Genomic DNA, 20,311 nt, shown 5'->3' with positions numbered 1-20,311 from the left:
GGGTGGAATTGCATGCTTTTATTTCAGGGCAGCAGTCGGATCACATCGGACAAAATATAAGATCGGGAGCGATATGGATCAAAAATATATTAATACGAAGAAGCGAAAAAATCTTATATTTTTTTTTTTTTTTTTTTTTTTGGCTGAAAACGGATATTTCATACAATACGTGTACGAATACATCCAAAAAAGTCAAAATACAACAACTCACGGAGAGCTTGTGAAAGCTCCCCCTCCCCTCCCCACAGAGTGTACCCTGAGTGGTGGGCCGCATAGGTCGCCACCCAATCGGCTGCCCCATTAGCTTCCCTAAATACATGCTTAACCAAAAAAGCCCTCCCATCTCCCATCATCATCCGCATATCACGGATCAAGGGGTGGTCTGTACCATCAGCCGTCTCCCCCCTCTGGATCCACCTGATGACCGTGGCCGAGTCACCCTCCAAAAAGATCGAGCTAGCCTGCAGGACCATCCTCGCATGGCGCACGCCCGCCCAAGCAGCTCGAAGCTCTGCCTGCGGAACTGATATGTCAAACAATTAGCAGCCACCTGCTGCCACTATCCTGGAGTGCGGGTCTCGTATGATAAAGTCTGCACCGCCCCGCGTGCCACCATCCAGCACCGACCCATCAAAATTAACCTTGAGGAAGCTTAGGGGTGGGGGCTCCCAGGTGAAAAACACCATCTGGTGAGCTACCGAAGCAGAAGGGGGGCCCCAGGTGCCCTGAGCTGTCAAAGGCCTATCTGAAGAGTGGGTGGGCATGATCTCTGAAGCCTGTACACGAGCACGCTCCGCAGCAAATCGTGGTGACACCCTGCGGTCACTTTAATATAATATTATTTGCTATGCCACTTTAATATATAAATACTTTAAGCATGACAAAATAATCATAAATAACATTATATATTATTATATAACAAAATATAATAAAATATACAATATAGTATAATATTACTATAATATAATATAATATTATTATAATATAGTAATATAATATTGTATACTATAGCATAAAAATTAAATATAATATTAAATTATTTACTATAATATATCAATGTATTATAATATGATGTAACATAATATTGTATTTATAATATAATATAATAATAAAGATATAAAATAATTTTTTATAATATAACAAATTTTCTAACTATGTGATAAAATTGGTTAACCTATTATTAAAGTAACATTTTGTGTAATTGTTGTGTTTTATTCAGGATATTTTGGTAAAAAAAATAGCTTTCCAACCGAGCCTAAAAGTGCTTTTTCGGAAAGTTCCAAAATGGAGCTTCTCCCAAAAAGCTATTTTTAGCTTTCTGGAAAAGCTAGAACGGCTTTTCGAAATTTTTACTAAACACTCCTATTTCATGTAAAAGTGCTTTTGGCCCTCTAAAAGTTTCTCCAAACGAAGCTTAAATCTTATATATTTGTTAAGCGTATCAAAATTTCAAACTTCAATCTAATCATTTTATTAAACAAATAATTTGATATAATTTATAATGAATTGAGTCATGTTAAACGAGTTGAGCATTGCTACCTCTACTTTAGAAGTGCCCTTGCACACATTGAAGTGCTTCTCTCTCTATCTTAAAGATTATTTCTAGGCCAACTCTAGCACCAAACTTTGCATCGGCATGGAGACCCTTTGCATGGTTTATTTGGGCTTTGTAGCTTCACTCATACCAACCAGGGATAACTCCCACTGTTGCATGCCATTGGTTGGAGCTCACGCCATAGATGTGTATGCAACAAAACTACCCCTTCATAATTTTTAGAGTTGTGTAGCTTCTCAATGGAGGTTGTAAGCACATCCGATATGAATCGGATTCATATTACACTTGTATCCAAACTCAATAACAAAAAAAGAGTTTGGATTTAGACCAAATTCATCAAAAACCGCATCCAAATTTCATTGATAATTGGATTCGAATTTGGTTCAAATTTTTAAATTATTTTCTTAACCAACTAACGAAGATTTTAACTATTTCAAAAAACTAAAGGATTCTTATCATGATAATCCTCCATATGTGGTAAATCAGAGATATACTACGGTGAAAAAGGGATATGATATGAGAAGCGAATGGTTGGTTTGAAAAAATTCAATTGCTTTTGAAGCATGTTTAAATTTTTATTTATATTTAGTTTGATTAAAATGATCAAAAACTTCTGAAATAGTAGTTGACAATAGTTAACAATAACATGCGTAAGAAAAATATATAAATGCAAGTATGAATAAAACAAATTAACATAAATCATAGTAAAATGTATGTGCCATGCATGTGACAGGCCATTAGAACATCTAGTACTCTGTGCATTTATCAATGTACTAGAGAGAGGTTTCACTCACAAGTTTCTTAAAAGAAAGCTTGACCAACAAAACTCGATAATATCAACCATGTAATTGATATTTCAAAATTAATTATAAGCTTCATAATTAAACTTATAAAGTAAATTCTTAGAGTTTCTTTATTTTTTAAAAAATATAAAGCCCGACCATCATATGGATAATAGGAAACATTCCCACATGCATGTTTAGAGGCTACAAATAAAGCATTAAAAATTCAATCCCAAATTATGAAATTTATACAAATTGTTCTTGGTTAATTAAATATGTAAACAATAATTATTCACAAATTATTCTACATGTGGTTATATAATATCTATGATTAATTCATGTTGTAACTAATGTTGGAAAAAAAAGAGATGACGTTTAGTTGCGTCTTTTTTTTCTTCATTTTTGAAATGTCAAAGACAATAAATTTATAATTAGACACATATTTGAGATTGCCATTTATAAACAATTTGCAACGTATTCATGTAAATTTTAATAGTTGTAACGATAATGGTTGTCACCAAAATCTATTAAAAATTGATACAAATACAATCTCTAAAGATTAAGGTCATATTCATATATGTTATATAGCTAATAATATCTAAGTTTAATTAAAATTAAGATTTCTAAATTAATGAGGTCGGGTTATCGAGTTTCTGCGAATTATCTACGACATTATTCGGCAACAGGCGGAGGGCATTTTTGTCTAATAAAATCTCAACTCGGTTTCCCGATGCTCACGTCAGCTGCTTCTCCTCATTCGTTTCTCGGGAAATCGACTTCCGTCTTCCGGGAAGCTTAGGGTTTTGATTTTTTTTGCGGAGGAGGCCGTGGACTGAGATCGATCTGGCTTGTTGAGGTAAGCCATCTGATGCTTCAATCTTGTTAAGGTTATGGATTCTTGACCTAATTTGTTATTTGATTCGAATTTCTTGAAATTTTTTTGATCAAATGATTAATTTTGGGGTCTTGAAGAGGGTTTAGTCGTGGTCTTGCTTCGAATTTATTGAATTTCATTGGATTAAACGAACAATTTAGTGTTTTTGGAGCGAGTCTCATTGTGTTCTTGATTCGAATCTGTGGAAATTTGTTTCATTTCAATTGAAAAACTAGGGTTTTTGGAGAGGATCTGATGGTCAGCAATCAAGAATTAGCTTCCAGTCCCATTGACCTCTTCCGGCTGGCGGCACGGTGGAGGTCGGGCCCGGAGTGGAAGAAGATGGAGGAGGAGCTGGATTCGGAGCCAGTGCCGTCGCACCTGAACACAATCAACAGCTCAGGCTTGTTCAACATCGTCTCGACGGATAAGATGTCGGTACAGTACGTAGGATGCCAACATCATGGGCATGATGTTGGGGTGGTGCAGGCTGATTGCCCCGCCCCTACTCGGCGGTTCGTGTACTACTTCGAGATGACGGTGAAGAATGCGGGTCAGAAGGGGCAGATTGCCATCGGTTTCACCACGCAGCAGTTCAATATGCGGCGGCAACCTGGGTAACGTGATTCTCATTGTTGAGCCGATTGGCTTGTTTTAAGCATAATTCTTGATATATATAAGTTCTGAATTATGGTCATTTGATAAAGTTTATTTCTCGTATTCCAAGTGATTATAACAAAGATTCATATTGAAATCTTTTATCCTGTTAATTAAGGACTCATATTGTTATCTTCTCTTATCTGCTCCTTGACAATTACTGATGCGTTCGTGTTATGCATACAAGATAATGATTTTTACAAAACATTTAACATGGTGCTTAGAATTTGTGGACTTTTATTAGTCTGGTATGGCGTCTCAATCTTAACTTAATGTTGAAGTTCATAGAAACTTTTGCTCCATGTTAAAATGGAAGGTGGATAGTGATAATGAGTAGATGAGAGCAAGCAATATGTTTTAACATCCAATAATACTTTTGAACTGTTGATGTTCTTTTGTTTAGAAGCAAAATGCTTCCTCAAAAATAACCCTAAGTTTACCTCAACTATTTTATATATCACATAGTGCAGATCATTAGAGCAAGTGTCTTCATTTTTCACCTGGGAGAATGAAATATCTAAGCCTTAGTGCATTTCCTATACATGTTTCTTTTGATAGCTGAATATATGTCTCTGAAAACATTTTTTGCTCATAACATATTCTAGAAGGTTGGTGTTGTTCAGCCCATCGTTCATACTTCGTATGCTCTGGGCTTTGCTACAAACTTTGTGTGAGGTTGATAATTGCTCCATGTTGTCATGCCCCCTTCCATCTTTAATTAAAATAACTTTCATATGATTCTTTTTTTTGCTGAAAATTTATTTATCATGGAATTGCTATCTGATGTTCTCATATTACTTCAATCATTAAAATAACTACTTGATGAGTTTTAGCCCGCTGCTGTCTCTTTGTATCTTGATGTTGAACAATTCTTTTTTCTTCAATATTCTTTCTGCCAGTTGGGAAGCTAATAGTTGTGGATATCATGGGGACGATGGTTGTCTTTATCATGGACATGGAAAAGGGGAATCTTTTGGCCCCACATTTACATCTGGTGATACAATAGGTGCTGGTATCAATTATGCATCACAAGAATTCTTTTTCACGTAAGTTGGTTGTTAGTTTTAAATAAGAACCTGGTTGGACTTTCATCGTTACATGCATAGTTACGTGATTTGTTGATCTGTCAGCATACTGATAAATTTGCTGAAGTTCTTCACTATGACTGTCCTCAATGTTCTGAACAGGGTTTTAACTTTTGATTGCAGTTGAAGACTTTTGGTTAAAACAGAGCAAATTTGGGCTAGAATTTATCCAAAACTAATTTATGGGGCTAATTTAACGCATTATCAATTTTTAATATCTTTCTTGTGTTAATTTTTCTTTCTTTCTTCCTGAAATTGATTGAAAATCCATCCTCAAGTAAGTTCTTGTGTAGCTTTGAATTTTGGACTATGTGTATTCAGAAAATTCACAACTGTTTGGTTGTGGGGTTTCAAGAAATTTAGGAGAAATGTAAAGTTGGTTGCAAGGTCGCCGTACCGATATCGGTCGGCATACCGGTAACGGCCCGGCCCGGTGCATACCGGTCCCATAACAGTCCCGTACCGGTCCCGCACTGGTTCTCCAACGATAAGCAACCGGTACCGAATTCCACGCTGATCCGGTACCGGTCCCAGGCCGGACCGGTACGGCAGACCATGGTTGGTTATTAGTTTCAAGAAATTAAACATCAACTTGTTTAGATTTAAGAGAACTGCACACTGCAGAGAATGAAGATTTACAAAAGAATTGTTTAATTTGAATGGCCTCGATTATTTATTTTTAGATCCAAGAGTTAACCTTTTTCCTCTAAACCAAATGAAAATAGCATCAAGCGGCCAACACAAGACCAGTAGAGTGATAACTTGTAATCGCAGCCTGTGTTACCTAGTTTGTTGGTTCGTATGGTTCAAATTCAAATCCGTAATTTGCATTTGCTACCCAATGAACCTAATTTGCTAGCTGTAAGATTAAAAACATATCTTTACTACAAATATGAGAAAAATCTATTAGCTCTTATTAATTGAATTGATGATGTAGTTTTAATCCATTAATTCAAACTAGCAACAAAATGTATCTTTTTGTTGAGTTACAGTTGGATCTTTTGATCACTTGATATATGTGATAAAGCTTCAAACTCATATTCTGCTCAGTTGTTTATGTTAACTCGCATTAATAAGCTTTTGAATGAGAGAGAGATTTCGGGATATTCCCCTCCCAAACATTTCAGCTTTCTGACAATAACCAAGCTACCTGGCTTCTTTATAATTTCCAACTGCTGGGCCTCACCAATCCTATTTCAAATTCTTATCTAGCTGAACGTGATCACTCGTGGCCCCAACTGCTGACTTGCTCTTCAGCAGGAAGATTGCACCATTAGAGTTCTAACGGGACTCACTGCGACAATGGGAGATTAAACTCCATCTCCAACTCCATAGAGCATCAAACATAATATGTTTCTTCGTGTCATCTTGTTGGTTGCGAGATTGCTCCTTTTTGTAGCAAACATAGGGCAAGTGTTTGGGTAACCATGATCCAAGATATATTGATATGGGACACAGGTATGCTACGTTTGTCTCTTGGACTGAGACATGAGCTTTGGGATGCAGAGACAGTGGTTTAGATGATAGGATTTCTTCAATTAGGTGCAAAAGCTGTGAAATAGAACAGTTAGGCAGTTAGGATCTCTTCAGTTAGATCTGATGCTTGGGATTGCTTTTGACAGAATACAATTCATGCTCTTTTAGTATATATATTGGGTTCATATAAATTAAACAAGATATTCCAGATCCGTTTATATGTTGTGAATTTTCACATTGTTTAGAAGCATATCTTTTCTTTGCTTTGCAACATGCATACAACAAAGTTCCCTCAGTGTATTAATAGAATCCCTATATTTGGGGAAGATATTAACACAATGAGGTATTAGTTTTACTGTTACCACTAATTAAAAATTTGAAAATTAGGTATTTATATAATTTCAACATGAAAATATGAAGGTCGTATAAGATTCTAATTTTACGTACGATATGGTGAAGATATTATGTGTTATGCTGATACAAATACATATATTTATTTTTAAAGTTTTACCACATAATTTATTATATCTAAGAAGTTTCTTTTTTATTTACTAACAAACATTTTATGTCTTTCTAATTATGTATAATTTCTTACATTTATGATGAGGTTCCAGACAAGAATCATGATGTATTTGCTTGAAGAATATGCTGCATCAAAAAATGATGCCTACCATGGTTTTGACCTGATTTTTTAAAAATATATACATTTATATGTTCATTCCTTGTTCTTTTTTTAAAAAAACTTATTTTGACCTGAAACCGAAGAAACTGGTACTGAATTTGCCAGAATATTTCATTATGGCTTTGTACCTAAACCAAATCTGGAAGTAAGTTGTTAAATGTTGGTTCAAAATGTCTTCAAGTTGGTAAGCATTTCCCCTTTATTTGGTAGGCATTCTATCCCCTTTAGTTAATAGACACTCTTTTGGACTGAATGACGAAATTAGTCAATGTTTGAGTTTTTAGCCTGAGATTCATTCAGGTAGCATGGCATTTTAATTGGTCGATCTAAAAAACAATTGTTTTTAACACTTTTATGTTTATTTAAAAATTCTGTCTTGATTTGCAGAAAAAATGCAAAACTTGTTGGAATCGTCCCCAAAGGTATAAAAGGTCCTTTGTATCCAACAATTGCTGTTCACAGTCAGAAGGAAGAGTATGCCCTACTCTCTATCATAGTTATTTGCTTCCTAAGATTGTTCATTTTTTCCTCTTTTTTGGCCAGTGTGATCTAAATTTTACAAACACTATAAATAATCACCCCACTCCTTACTTCTGCTTCAGATACCTAAGCGGCTGAGCTTATTGTAGGATAACACACTGGTACTCTTTACGTGATCAAGTCATGGAACCTTGACATTATGTCTTTAATAGGTATATTGACTATGCTATTAGAAGAAGTCCTCTTTCCAACATTTTTCTACTGTCACGTTGGATATTCAATGTGATAGTAATATAATTTCATATATGGAGTCACCAAAGGACCAAAAAGAGAAGATTATGTTACTATACTTTGAGAAGGCACATATTTTCCATGATTTGTATCTGTTGAACCACAAACTTACATGATGGGTTTTGGAAAGTAGCAGTTGCTTCCATCTTTAGTAATTGTTTGTTTCACTTCTAGTGGTCTTTTTGTGAATTGTAGATGTCAAATCTACCTTTTTGCTTTGTATTTTTTATAATTCGTGGTAATTATCACATAGGATCACAAGTGGAAAAGAGAATAGAAAGAGGACTGGAGGAAGTACATAAGGCAGATGAGTGGTTCCACCATTTAGGTAGCAATGTACTTAACCCTGGGATTGTGGTTATGGTGCCTTTCCTTAAATGCTTCATAAGTAAAACTTATTTACAATATACTATGAATTGATTTTCTCAAAATTGCTCCCATAATTCAGTTTAGTGGAAAATATGCATGTTAGCACTTTTAGAGAGGTTGGTGATCCCATACTTGGAGCATAGGTATCATATTATCATAACTCAAGTATAAAAGGCTAGGGATTGATGATCCCATAATCACATTGATAATCAGGTTTGCTGGAAAATTTACATAACAGTACTCCTACACGAGCTGGCATGTTTCTAACTGTGGCCTCACTAGGGATGGAAATTCGATTGACATAAGTATTATGATGCCTCATAACATGTTGGTTTTCTTGTATCATGAATCATGATTTGATGTAATTAGTGTTTTGTTAACTTCATCATGTTTAAAGCATTATCATACCTTAACATAATTTCCTTTCATGATGAGCAAGGTCATGCATGTATTTGATTTGATCTATTTATCTGCAATGTGGCGTCATAGGCATCTTAAGCTCATGATGTCTTAATAACTATTAAATATAGAAACTTGCAAATAAAATTCACAGTGCCAGGATATTTAACACCAAATTGCAATTTAATGAAATACTTCATTACATCATCAATTAAGGGCAAACACTGGAGAAACTGTTGGATTCAAGTTATTGAGTTCAAACAAACAATAGGTAATTAAGGGCAAACACTGGAGACTTTGACGGTTGATATCAATTTCAAGAAGCTCAGTTTTCTTGGAATATCTTGTTTTTGATATTGGTATCAAGATGGAGAATAGATATCTTGTTTTTGATATTGATATCAAGATGGGGAATAGATATCTTGTTTTTGATATTGGTATCAAGATGGACAATTATGAAATACTTCATTACATCATCAATTTATTTCCCATCTTATCTTAGCTACTGTGCTATGTTAAAAGGTTTATATTATTGCCTTATTGGAGTCATAAAAAGCTGTCAAAAGTTCCAAACTAATCGAGACTACGTGCTCCTGGTTTAGCACTCTCTGGTTTGTAAAGTCTGTGCCCAGGAGCGATGCCCCATTAAGTTTTTCATATCGCTGTTAAGTGATGCATGTCTACAACATTGGTAGACATTGGTAATATTTTGATCATGATCTATTGTATAGTGCAACTCTCATAAATGCCTCTATGTCAAGTTTTTTTTTTTTTTAAATTAGATGTCAAACTCAAGCATAAGGTTGTGTAACATCAAAGTTGTGTATTGCATGCCTTAAACACATGATTTGACCTACTTCAGACCTAGAGACTGGAGTCATTCTTCTTTGATTGCATTGATAGCCAATACCTTGTTGATCCATCCTTTGGTTCTTTTTAAGAAGTCTTGCCAGATGACTAGTATCGAACTTGTAAGTATATGTGCCCAGGGTTGTACATTTATTTCATGGCATGCCGATTTATGTTATTGAAAAGCTGAGCGAGATCCATAAGTCGTGCATTGAGAACTTACTGAGTGACTAAGATATTAAGGTCGGACTAATGCCCTGGTGCTCATGGAGGACAGAGAGTTTTGGCTACTGATATGTCACAGACTTGCAACGTGGTTCAATATGTAGGTTAATGCTGAACCAGTTTTCATTTAGTGGTTATCCGTAGACTGTCAATCATTTCAGGTCTTTTCTCCTTACTTCTCTGATAAGTTCCATGCCAGCTCCCTAACTTCTTTTCCTACCTTCTCTAGTCAAAGATATATGGATATGTTTTAAGATACCCCACTTACCTTTCTCTACTTCATCTCATCTTTCATTTCTTTCCTGTATCACATCAATGAAGCATGGTAGAATGATGATCCTCCATTCAACTGTTCATGTAAGGCTTCTTTGTTTTCTCAATCTCCCATGAGATCTTTTCTCTCCATTCCCCCCTTACTGATGCATCCTGCCACCCATCCACTCTTACATTTACACCTTCCTTTTTTTTCTTCCACCCAAGCTCTCACTTAATATTTTCTACTTTTTTCTTCATTCCATGGTAGAAATCCTTCTGTCATGCTAAGGCCATCTTTTATCGAACTTCCTTGTTGCTTGTAATCACTGTTGTTCTCTTTCTTATTAGCCTTTTTGCTATTCATCCACTCTTTTTGCACCCTGCCTGTCTTACTGTTTCTTATCATATCGCTTGGTGAATTTCTGCAAGAAGCTTATAGTATAGTTTAGATGCTTATAAATGAGTCAACTTACCTCTTGCCACTTGTACATCTTATATTCAGCCATATATTCAGAGTATGAAAGAAGCCTTTATAAGTAGCATTTTGAGAATAATGAGAAGCCTGATATGGAGAAGTAGAGTGAAGAAGAAAATCAATTATTTTTCCAATAAATATGACTTAATGTGCTACAATCACAAAATTGGAACTTTTATGCCTATTGGACCTGTTTTTCCATAAACCTTGATATATGAATCCCAAAACAACTCCAGGTCACATGCCTATGGACTGTAAGAATTTGCTGGTCAAGTTATAAGCAAATTTAAGCTTTATTCCCACTTCAAAAGTGAATTTCCCAGCTACATGCTGTTTTTGAACTTGCTAGAAAGTATATTCTTAACATGTGGATTTCTTGCCTAATAACTAGAATTCTATAAATATTTTTGAACTCTTCTAATAGCTTCAAGAATACAGAATAATATCCTTAAATGGAAAAAATTATGATATCAAGACTTATCTACGAATCACTATTTTTAAAAAATGACCTTGGTATTCACCAAGGCACTTGCTCAGATAGGGTGGCCTCTTGGGTATTTTAGACTCCGGGTGGGTGCCCTGGCAGCCTGCTAGGCCTATAATGCGTGTCTAACTTGGTCATGTCAGCAGTCTAATAATCATTTAGCCAATTAACTAATATAAGCCTCCCCACCTGGGCATGTCCTTGAGGAAGGGAGGTGGAGGTTTGGGTTGGAGGGTCTGAGTAGCTGGAGTTAGGTAAGCTTTTTTCTCACCCTTCATTTTATCTTTGTTGCAGATATTGTCTGCATCATTTGCTCTCTTGGGTAACTGGTCGTTCCACTGGGCATTTCATCTAGTTCTGAAGCCATTGGTCGAACACTTATATACCGTCTATTGCCTGCGATTTTCGACAAAATTGCAATAATTATATAGGTCATCATAAGTTCTTTATCTATTTCAGTGTTGCCATCTCCTCCACCTAAATAATTAAGGAGTTAGGGAAGCCTCATTTGGAAAGGAGGCTGTCTAACCTCCAATATGATTAACGGTACTCCCCTGATTAATTTGCAAAGTAGATTTAACAGCTGCTCGCTCGGGGTCAAAATGGAAACAGACAAATCGGAGGTGAATGTTGGTTGGAAACAATAGCCTATCCATTATGGGGCAACTTAGGCCTGTCATCAGCCGCAAGTCATTAAACATACAATTGCATGCATCTTTTAGATGGATTCCTTCTATTCATTGTGCAGATGCCTGTTGTGAGGTTTGACATTTATATTTCCTGCTTCAGAACAAAATAATGGATTTTGAACTCGAGTACACAACAAATATTATCTAGCTTCATGAAGCTAGCCTTGTATAATGAAAACATTTTGGTAACCTACTCCTATCAGTGAATGTTTACATGATGAACCTATAAAGACAATATTGATAGGACATCAAAGAATTTATTAGAATGGTTTTTGTCATGAGAACCTTTTAACATTTGATTTAGAAAGATAATGCATGCCAATTTCCTTAGATTGCACAGTTATTATGGTGGTAGCTCTTGAGTACGTTTCAAATCATTCTTTCATTTTCTGAATGGAAGTGATCAGACCTAGCCTGATCTTTCCTCAAAAAAAATGTGCTTGTAGCAGTATTCTTCACCTTTTTCGAATCTGAAATTTGGAAATGAATTCTAATGTTTATTCATCAGGGCAACTGTCAACTTTGGGCAGTATCCGTTCCTTTTTGACATTGAGGTATGCTGTAAAGTGTATATTGCATTTCCTTATCTTTGGATGCTTAGTATGTTATTATTTAAACAAATTGATTGCAGTTTGGATGGATTAATATATGTGCTGTGCTCTCTTGTTTCTTAAATTCTCTTTATGCAATTCTGTTGATATTTCTATCATATATAAATTTATAAATGACCCATGTATTCCCTTAATTATATGAAATTCAGTATTCTCATTTACTTGCAGGAAGGAAAAAAAGAATACGTTCTTGTGGCTGTAGCTATCTATTGTTTCTGCTTAGTTTTACTGCTGTATTTTGTTAAAATTATTATCAGTGAAAGTTAAGTCTGAGTTTACTTATTAAAAAAAAAGTTTGCCGGTCACTATTATTGGCTTTTTATTGACTAGAGACTGTCATTGACTTAGTTGCAAAAGATCTCTTAGATTACTTGGTTGACATGATGTCATCATCATCTTGAATTCCAAATGCAATGCACTTCTGTGACTATTTGAGTGGAATTGCTATGGCTGCAGCTAAATGACGATATTTTTTGGATATTCGTTGTCAATGTAACTATCATTGGAGGTATATCAAGAGATGAATCATGTTGAGTCATTCAGTTGATGTTACTAGTAAACTAATTTGCTGCAAGTCGATGTCTCATAGACTGCATGATGTTATCACCTTACTGATCAGAAGATGTATCTATAAGGTTGATTGTTATGAAATACAGTCTTTTTGGATGCTTACAATCTAATGCTGACATCCTATTCTTCTGAGCAGACTTTTATATTGGAAGAGAGAATGAAGCTGCCAAAAATGGTCGAAAAGTTGTCCCTACAACCTGATGTCAGTCATTGGTATGATTCTGTGCCAGAAAATCATCTTTCAACTAGATCGTTTGACTAGATATAGATAAAGGAGTATGTTTGTTACCAGTACCTTACCATAGCGGTACTGACTGATACTTGGTACGGACTGTACTGAGTGTTGGATTGCCAAACCAACCTCCGTATTGGGTGTACAGATACTATACCAACACGGTACCATTATAGGGTTGGGTAGAGATTGCAAACCTTGGTTTGCATAATTCTGCAACTTATTTGTTGGTGAATTTTGTGTTAGTTAACTTTTTTTGTCTGGAGTAGACCTTGCTGCACTCCACAATTAAGTAACTCTATATCTGTGTTAGGATTGTGCGTTCGTATCTGCTACACTATGGGTACCAAGATACACTAAATTCATTTGACATTGCAAGTGAAGATACGTGTCCTTCAAGTCCTGCAGTACAAGAAAATGGTTTTGGTGAACATGGAGATGTATATGCACTTAGCCACAGAAAAGTTTTGCGCCAGGTAAGAGGGTTATTCCAAACATTTTGTGCATTATCCAAATCATTTATTTAAGTATTGCAATTCAGTTTGTCATTTTTTGGGGTGAATAAAATGGTTTTTTCTGCGCACCTAACTATGGCATCACATTGTACAACGTTCTGGATATGCTGCATCAAATACTTGAAAAATTATATGTAGAAGTGTTAGATGATCAGATTTCGTACGATGAAGTATCTCAAGGAAAAATGTTTGTGGTAATGTTTGACTTCTAAAAGGTTTAAAACAGTCCGCCGTGCTGCCTCTCCTCCCCTTTTTTTACTTCCTATATTGAATCAGTTATTTTCAATTTTTGTCTTTGTATACTGGTCTATGTCAATTTTATCTTTATATACCTTTTATATATTTGTATAACAGTTAATGCCTTGTTCATTTGTCATCAGAGACTAATCAAACTGTTTTTTATAAATAAGGAGTGTCATTTATATATTTTAACAAATTATTTCTAATAATGAAGCTCATCAAGAATGGGGAAATCGATACTGCATTTCAAAAGCTTCGAGAATGGTATCCTCAGGTTGTGCAGGTATACTTTTTGAATAAAATAAATATCCATGGAAGAACTTCTATCATTTCACTTAATAACTATCTTGCTTGTTTTTTCTTCTTTCTTTGGTATTCTCCCTTTGAGATACTGTTATTTATGCAAATGCAAAGAGTAAGAGAAAAACATATGCAAAAGATATATATTCAAAACAACATTATGGGCATACGAGTGTTGTAACCTTCATTGTGTTATGCTGTTATTATCAGCAAAGTTTTTCCAAATGAGTAGAACACCACTCAAGGAGATTCAACACTGTTCATTGAGGAATATAAAGTCCATTGTTTCCTTATAGTAGAGCCTCTCAAGTTGAAAGTTCGGGGTGACATAAATATTTTAAAGTTCTAAAGATATAGAATATACAGCATGCTTGTACGTATCCAAAAATAAGATGGTATCAAGACCCTAGATACATCTTACTTAAATTTTTAAACTAGTCACAACTTCATATTTGCCTTGTGGAGGTTAATAGTCATGCATATAATATGATGGAGTGCAGTGCACTGACTTGTGATTGAGAATTGAGGAACAGTGTTTAGGGTGGATATTATTCTTATTAGGGCATAAACCACATAATTTCAGTTAAAAGGGACTTGGACACCATAATAAGAGTAAGTTGATGGTAATGGGCATGCGTGTAAAATCATACGTAACCTAGTGATGCGCAATCCATATACAAATGTAAAAGGAGAATCAAAGACTACATACTGACAGCACATCCACCAATTTTGTATTAAACATGTATGCAGAACTACAAGCTAGTGCATTAGCCTTTTCTAACATACTAATTAGATTTTAGGTGCAACATATACCGAGTTTGCAAATAGGAAGGTGGATAGACTGTACAATTTATACACTTCCAACGAGGAATGTGTAGGAGCAGTACCATTTGGCCAAATGTGAGAATCAAAATCAAATGATCATAGAGGTTGCAAGCACTAGGAAGTAGCAAAATTTTTATTGATATAATCATATTCCAATTGGTTGGGAGTAACTTGATTTGATAAGAAATTACTCACCAATATGACTTGGATGCTTTAAATTTAGCTCATCTCTTGCTTGGCATTCAACCTGAATGCCATCTGACTTTTATATCAACTGCAGTTAGAGGCCGTAGTCACAGAGGACATGTTAGTTCATATATCCCTCAGTACTATGTTATATATTGCATATTATGTTCAAGAGTTTGAGTTAACTTGGTGAAGGGAAAACAAGTCATGTTTGCTTTTTGGTTTTGGGAGATGGACATGTATGCAGCTTTGGCTTGACACTTTAATCTTGACCTATTTGTGGCTATATATACATCTTCCGCTGTCATGAACACTGTAGGGCTGAAGACTTTTGTTATTTTGTTTTTTCTTTTAATATTATGGTCTTCTGATGCTGAGCTTGAATGCTTCACGCATACTGTCTGTATCTTTACCAACAAATAACCTTACTCATTTACAGTTTGTGAATGTTAGTTTTTTTTTAATTAATTTTTCGGAGACACAATCTTAAAGTGCTTATTCGCTGTGAAATGGTGAATTATATGCTTTTGACTGATTTGACCTTGTTATTTTTGATATATGTGTTTAATCTGTACTAATTTCAGTTATATTATTTAATATCATTCCATTTTGAGGCCTATTTTTACCTTCTATAGATTAGGCTTTTAAACTCATATATCCCTTCTGACAGGATGCAATTGTACTGGTCTTGTGACTAAAACAATAGTTTTTGTCTGCAGGATGACACATCAATTGTTTGTTTCTTGCTTCATTCTCAAAGATTTATTGAGTATATCCGGGTACCTCTCTACACGACAAATACAATAGCTGTAAAGTGAATTGTTGTTTATTTGTGGAATACTGAATGCCATTACTATATCTTAGCAGGTTTTTTCATTTACTGTTTTTTAGCATTAGAAAATTTTTAACCCTTATACCTCTGTCTGTGCATTATTTATTTATTTAGATATCCATGATGTGCAGATGAGGGCAACTTAATGTTTGTAATGAACTATTTGTTTTTAATTACTTGTGTCGAACAAGGGTGTCGGTCTTCTTGGCTTCATAGCATAACTTTCATCTTGAAGCAAAAGCTTCCTTTATGCTACCAATTGCAAGAAGCCCTGCAAGCTTCTTCATAATGTAAAGAGCTGATGAGTTGCCATCAAGTGGGTTAAGTATGAGAATGACTTTTTGCTCTGGTGGCTAACTTGAGATTTTTGACTCCTCTCATTTTTCGCACTTTGTTATCTAGAATCAAAATAAAAGGCAGGTATAGGAATTTTTTCCTTCTCTCTCTCCCCCCTCCCCCCTTTCTCTCTCTTCTGTGGTTGAACGATTCTACGAGTTCTCCTCGGTGAGACCAGTAAATGACCCATGGCACTTGGGCCATGCACCTAGTTGGCCTGTTAATGGTTTCAGACTCATCCTTCGGGTGTTCCACTATATTGAAAATGCATTTACTTCAAGAAACTGTGATTTAGTGAATGTCCTTTCTATGCGTATTTAAGAGAGGGGCTTCTGTATCACTGTTGCTATTGTTTTCTTTTTACATAGTCTCCACTTGTTGAAATTATTTAGATCCTATTAGCACACCATGAACCATTTCATTTTGGTCTTCATTACTTACTCTCATCTGGATGGGAGATTGTGCACTCTTTGGTATGAAACTTAGCTTTTGTTAAGTTTCTGTATTACAAAGAATTTTTGGATTATGCCAAAACCATGGAGTTCTGCAGGACATTTATCTACTTTTGCTCAAACTTTTCTATGTATGTCACTCAAAAAGCTGATTTTCATAGTACACGTGTGGTTAAAACTTATAAAGAACACAGAAATATATAGGCAGGAGAAACGGGCGCATTCTTATTTTAGGACATGTCTCTAATATCTCTTGTATTATATATCTGTATAGCACTCCATATGTGAGGCATTTATTTGTTTTGGTGATGTCTGTTTTAGGTTGGGTTCTTGGAGGATGCCGTAAGATACGCCCGTGCTGAACTGGCCAATTTTTTTTCAGTTAAACCTTTCACCGAGCTTCTTGAGGTAATGTAATGCTTCAGCTTCAGCTTGTTGCAAATCTGTGGCCCTGCAATTTTTTTCTGTATTCTGTTACACCAATTCTGAAGTATTAATTTTAGCTTAGGATTCATAAAGATATCATTGTTACAGTTCATAATATTGCTCTCAGTAAAGATTATATAGAGGGGGGATATGCAATTGAGGTTTCATCAGATCCATGAAAAGCAGATAGTCTTTCTAAAAGCTGGTTGTCTCTTGGGTTCAGAACCTGCCTGCCTTCACCAGGGTTGTGGAGATCTAGGGTAACTTGGGTGAGGTCACCCCCTATTCTGCAGCCAATTGACTAAAGGCCTCTCTTCATCCAAAAAATAAAAAATGAAGGGGGTTGGGGGGTGGGGGGTGGTTTGGTTTACAACCTCCAAAATTTTCTGGAAATGAATCATCACTTGCCGGCAATGTAAAAACAAGCAGCTGACATTTTATTTCTTCTTTAAAATCAAAATTTGCAAATGTATTACTAATTGCTGGTTAAGCATTTTCATTTATAAAGAAGGGCATCTGGTCATTATGATTCTGCAGCAAGACAAAACAAAACAAAAGAAAAGAAAGACACGCACCCACGAAACAAAAGCATGAGCTTTCAGGACAAAAGCATTTTCATTTATAAGTGGACAAAAGCATGAGTTTTCAGGATGATTTTATCTTCATCATGTTGCTCTAAGTATTGAGAGCTGCGATTTTAATAGATCAATTCTATTGTCGTAACCTCTTCTGTTGGTAGGACATTATTGCGCTGCTGGCATACAATGCACCTTTGGAATCATGTGTGGGCTATCTACTTGAAATGTCGCAGCGTGAGTTTGTTGCAGATGCGGTGAATGCAGTGGTCTTATCGACAAATCCTAACTTGAAGGATCCTGAAAGCTGTATGTGCACGGTCCTTGAGAAGTTACTGAGGCAACTGACATTGTGCAGCTTGGAAAGAAGGGCATTTAATGAAGATCAAGGGGAGGCATTCTATCTCCACAGAGAATTACACGGGGCAGGAAAGGCCAAGTATTAGCTAGTAAGACACTTGTCCGTGTGAACTGGCAGATGCTCCTTATATGCTGCAGTAGTTGGTCCCATTTTTTTGACAGGTTATCAGACGAGCATGAAATTCATGGTTTGGCTTTGAGAAAAGCTACCGATGACCAATGTGTAAAGACATACTGTCCACGAGACTGAGAATTGCTGCCTTGAAAAGCTTTTTATTGTGCCATTTCCTGCACACTGAACATCTAAATTGTAAGTAAGTTACAATAGTTAGAACCATGAGCAATTGTCTTGCATACCTCGTGTTGCGAAATTTGTGCAATTTAGTGCATGGTTACTGTTTGGACTGATTCCTGCCTTACCATGATTGTGCGTGTGTGGATTTTGACACGGAAAACAGCTACATTTATGGGCTTGACTCTCTAGATACCTTAAATATGAAGCCTTGAAGAGCTAAGATATTGAAGGGTTGGTATTTTTGTTCATCTTGCCTAACAATTATTTAAGTTTCTAGTAATGTATGCATCTTTGTGATTATAACACTAATGCCTTGTCAAAATTTTGATCTTGTTCTGTATTGACAGTAAGGTGTATGTTTGTGAATACCATGTTCTCCTATTGGCAATTTTATTTGGGAATATTCAGTTCTTATGTTTTACGTAGAGGCGGCCACTTTGATTTTCAATTTCCACATTTCATATAATATAATTCTGTGGCCATTTTGTGGAAACACAAATTTTTGAGTTATCATATATTTAAGAATCAAAGAGGGATTGATTTATTATTATGATTTATTTCAACTATTTCATATAGTATTCTTAAAATGATTCTAGGATCAATTTATGGAAATTTAAATTTCTGAATGGAATGAAATTCAATAATAGGTCTCTGTGTGAGACTTGGGTGGTAAAATTTAGTCATAGATTTTTATGTAATTTGTTAAATACGTTAAGAACCATTTTTGAATTTTCTGGAACCAGAAATAGTGAGTTTAGAACCATTTTCTGGATCTTCGTTTCCATGTTTCATTTTTTGTTTCCTTTGTCTCATGTAATGATCCCAAAATAGTTTTGCAGTCACTGTATGAAAAAAAATGAATTCTTGGGTAGAAAGACTTATCCTTTAATTTTATTTTCTCTGTTTCACATAGTGACCCCAGCATGATTAAGGGATCATTATATTGGAACATAAATTTTCAGGTCCTAACATATTTAAAAAGCAACGAGGGATCGAATGATTTTATGGTCACTAAAAGGAAATTCAAACTTTTGGATTCTGAATATAATCAACAAACGCGACCAATCATAACGTACCCAAAAAAAAAAAAAAAAAACTCGATCTATCATAAATTCTCGTGTCTCACAGAGTGACCTTACAAGTTATATGCATGAGTGCAAGCCCTTGAGGATTTTATTTCCTTCAATGGAAAGGAAATTGTTTAACACGTATAACTCGTAGATAGGCATACAAAACATCTTGGATTCTGTTTCTCATATGGCTCAGAACTAATTGGCAATTATTATGCATGAACAAAAATCATCAAGGAATTAAACCCATTTGACATGCCTTCACTTTGAGCACGAATAAAAAACATCAAATTCCCGGTATGACATGCGACCAATCCATAATTATGATACAGATGCATGAACACAAGGTGCTAATAATTTTCTTTCCCAGAATGTTGCAAAATCAATTGATAATTGCAACTAGGTAAACCATAAAGGATATTTCTCTTCCAAATATACTCCTATATATATATATATATATGTATATATATATTATCCACAATAGCTCAAGTACATGAACCCAAATCACAATGTACCCTTATTCCAAAAAAAAAAAAAAAAATCACAATGTACAACTTTATGATCAAATCTCACCTTCATGGATTTATATCAGGGGAGAAATCCAAAATGAGAGTCTCCAAGTCTTTCCACCAAAACCATCGTCAAGTTCGCACCTTTTAGACTCCTCCATATGCAGAGGCCCCGAACACATTCAAAGACACGATCGAAATCAATATTTTTTTTTTCCCTCTCCAATTGCCAAGAATCCCAACCTCTTGAAGCTCCACTCAATCTCGGCGGCTAATAATCCCTCGCCAAGTTGCCTCTTTTCCGAGCTCTGCCGAGACTCCGAGACACCGTTTATCTCTCTGTCTCACTC

The 20,311-nt window shown here is 35.4% G+C and overlaps 1 protein-coding gene across 3 annotated transcripts; it reads left to right on the top strand.

Annotated features, from left to right (window-relative positions):
- The first annotated feature begins 3,063 nt into the window (after window positions 1–3,063).
- LOC103704830 (ran-binding protein M homolog) lies at window positions 3,064–18,611 on the top strand. 3 transcript variants are annotated; one of them, XM_008788292.4, is made up of 11 exons: window positions 3,064–3,193; window positions 3,448–3,828; window positions 4,768–4,914; window positions 7,499–7,585; window positions 12,136–12,181; window positions 12,945–13,021; window positions 13,354–13,516; window positions 14,010–14,078; window positions 15,826–15,885; window positions 17,048–17,134; window positions 17,892–18,611. In XM_008788292.4, the coding sequence occupies exons 2-11, from the start codon at window positions 3,467–3,469 to the stop codon at window positions 18,171–18,173; spliced, it is 1,380 nt and encodes a 459-aa protein (XP_008786514.1). In that variant the 5' UTR covers window positions 3,064–3,193; window positions 3,448–3,466; the 3' UTR covers window positions 18,174–18,611. The 3 variants fall into 3 exon arrangements, with proteins under 3 accessions (XP_008786514.1, XP_017697706.1, XP_038989468.1); XM_017842217.3 differs by lacking the exon at window positions 7,499–7,585; XM_039133540.1 differs by lacking the exon at window positions 14,010–14,078.
- The last annotated feature ends 1,700 nt before the right edge of the window (window positions 18,612–20,311 follow it).

The sequence above is a fragment of the Phoenix dactylifera genome, chromosome 14 (genome assembly GCF_009389715.1).
Source record: "Phoenix dactylifera cultivar Barhee BC4 chromosome 14, palm_55x_up_171113_PBpolish2nd_filt_p, whole genome shotgun sequence".
Classification (NCBI taxonomy): Eukaryota; Viridiplantae; Streptophyta; class Magnoliopsida; order Arecales; family Arecaceae; genus Phoenix; species Phoenix dactylifera.
This window is presented reverse-complemented; position numbering and strand designations above follow the sequence as displayed.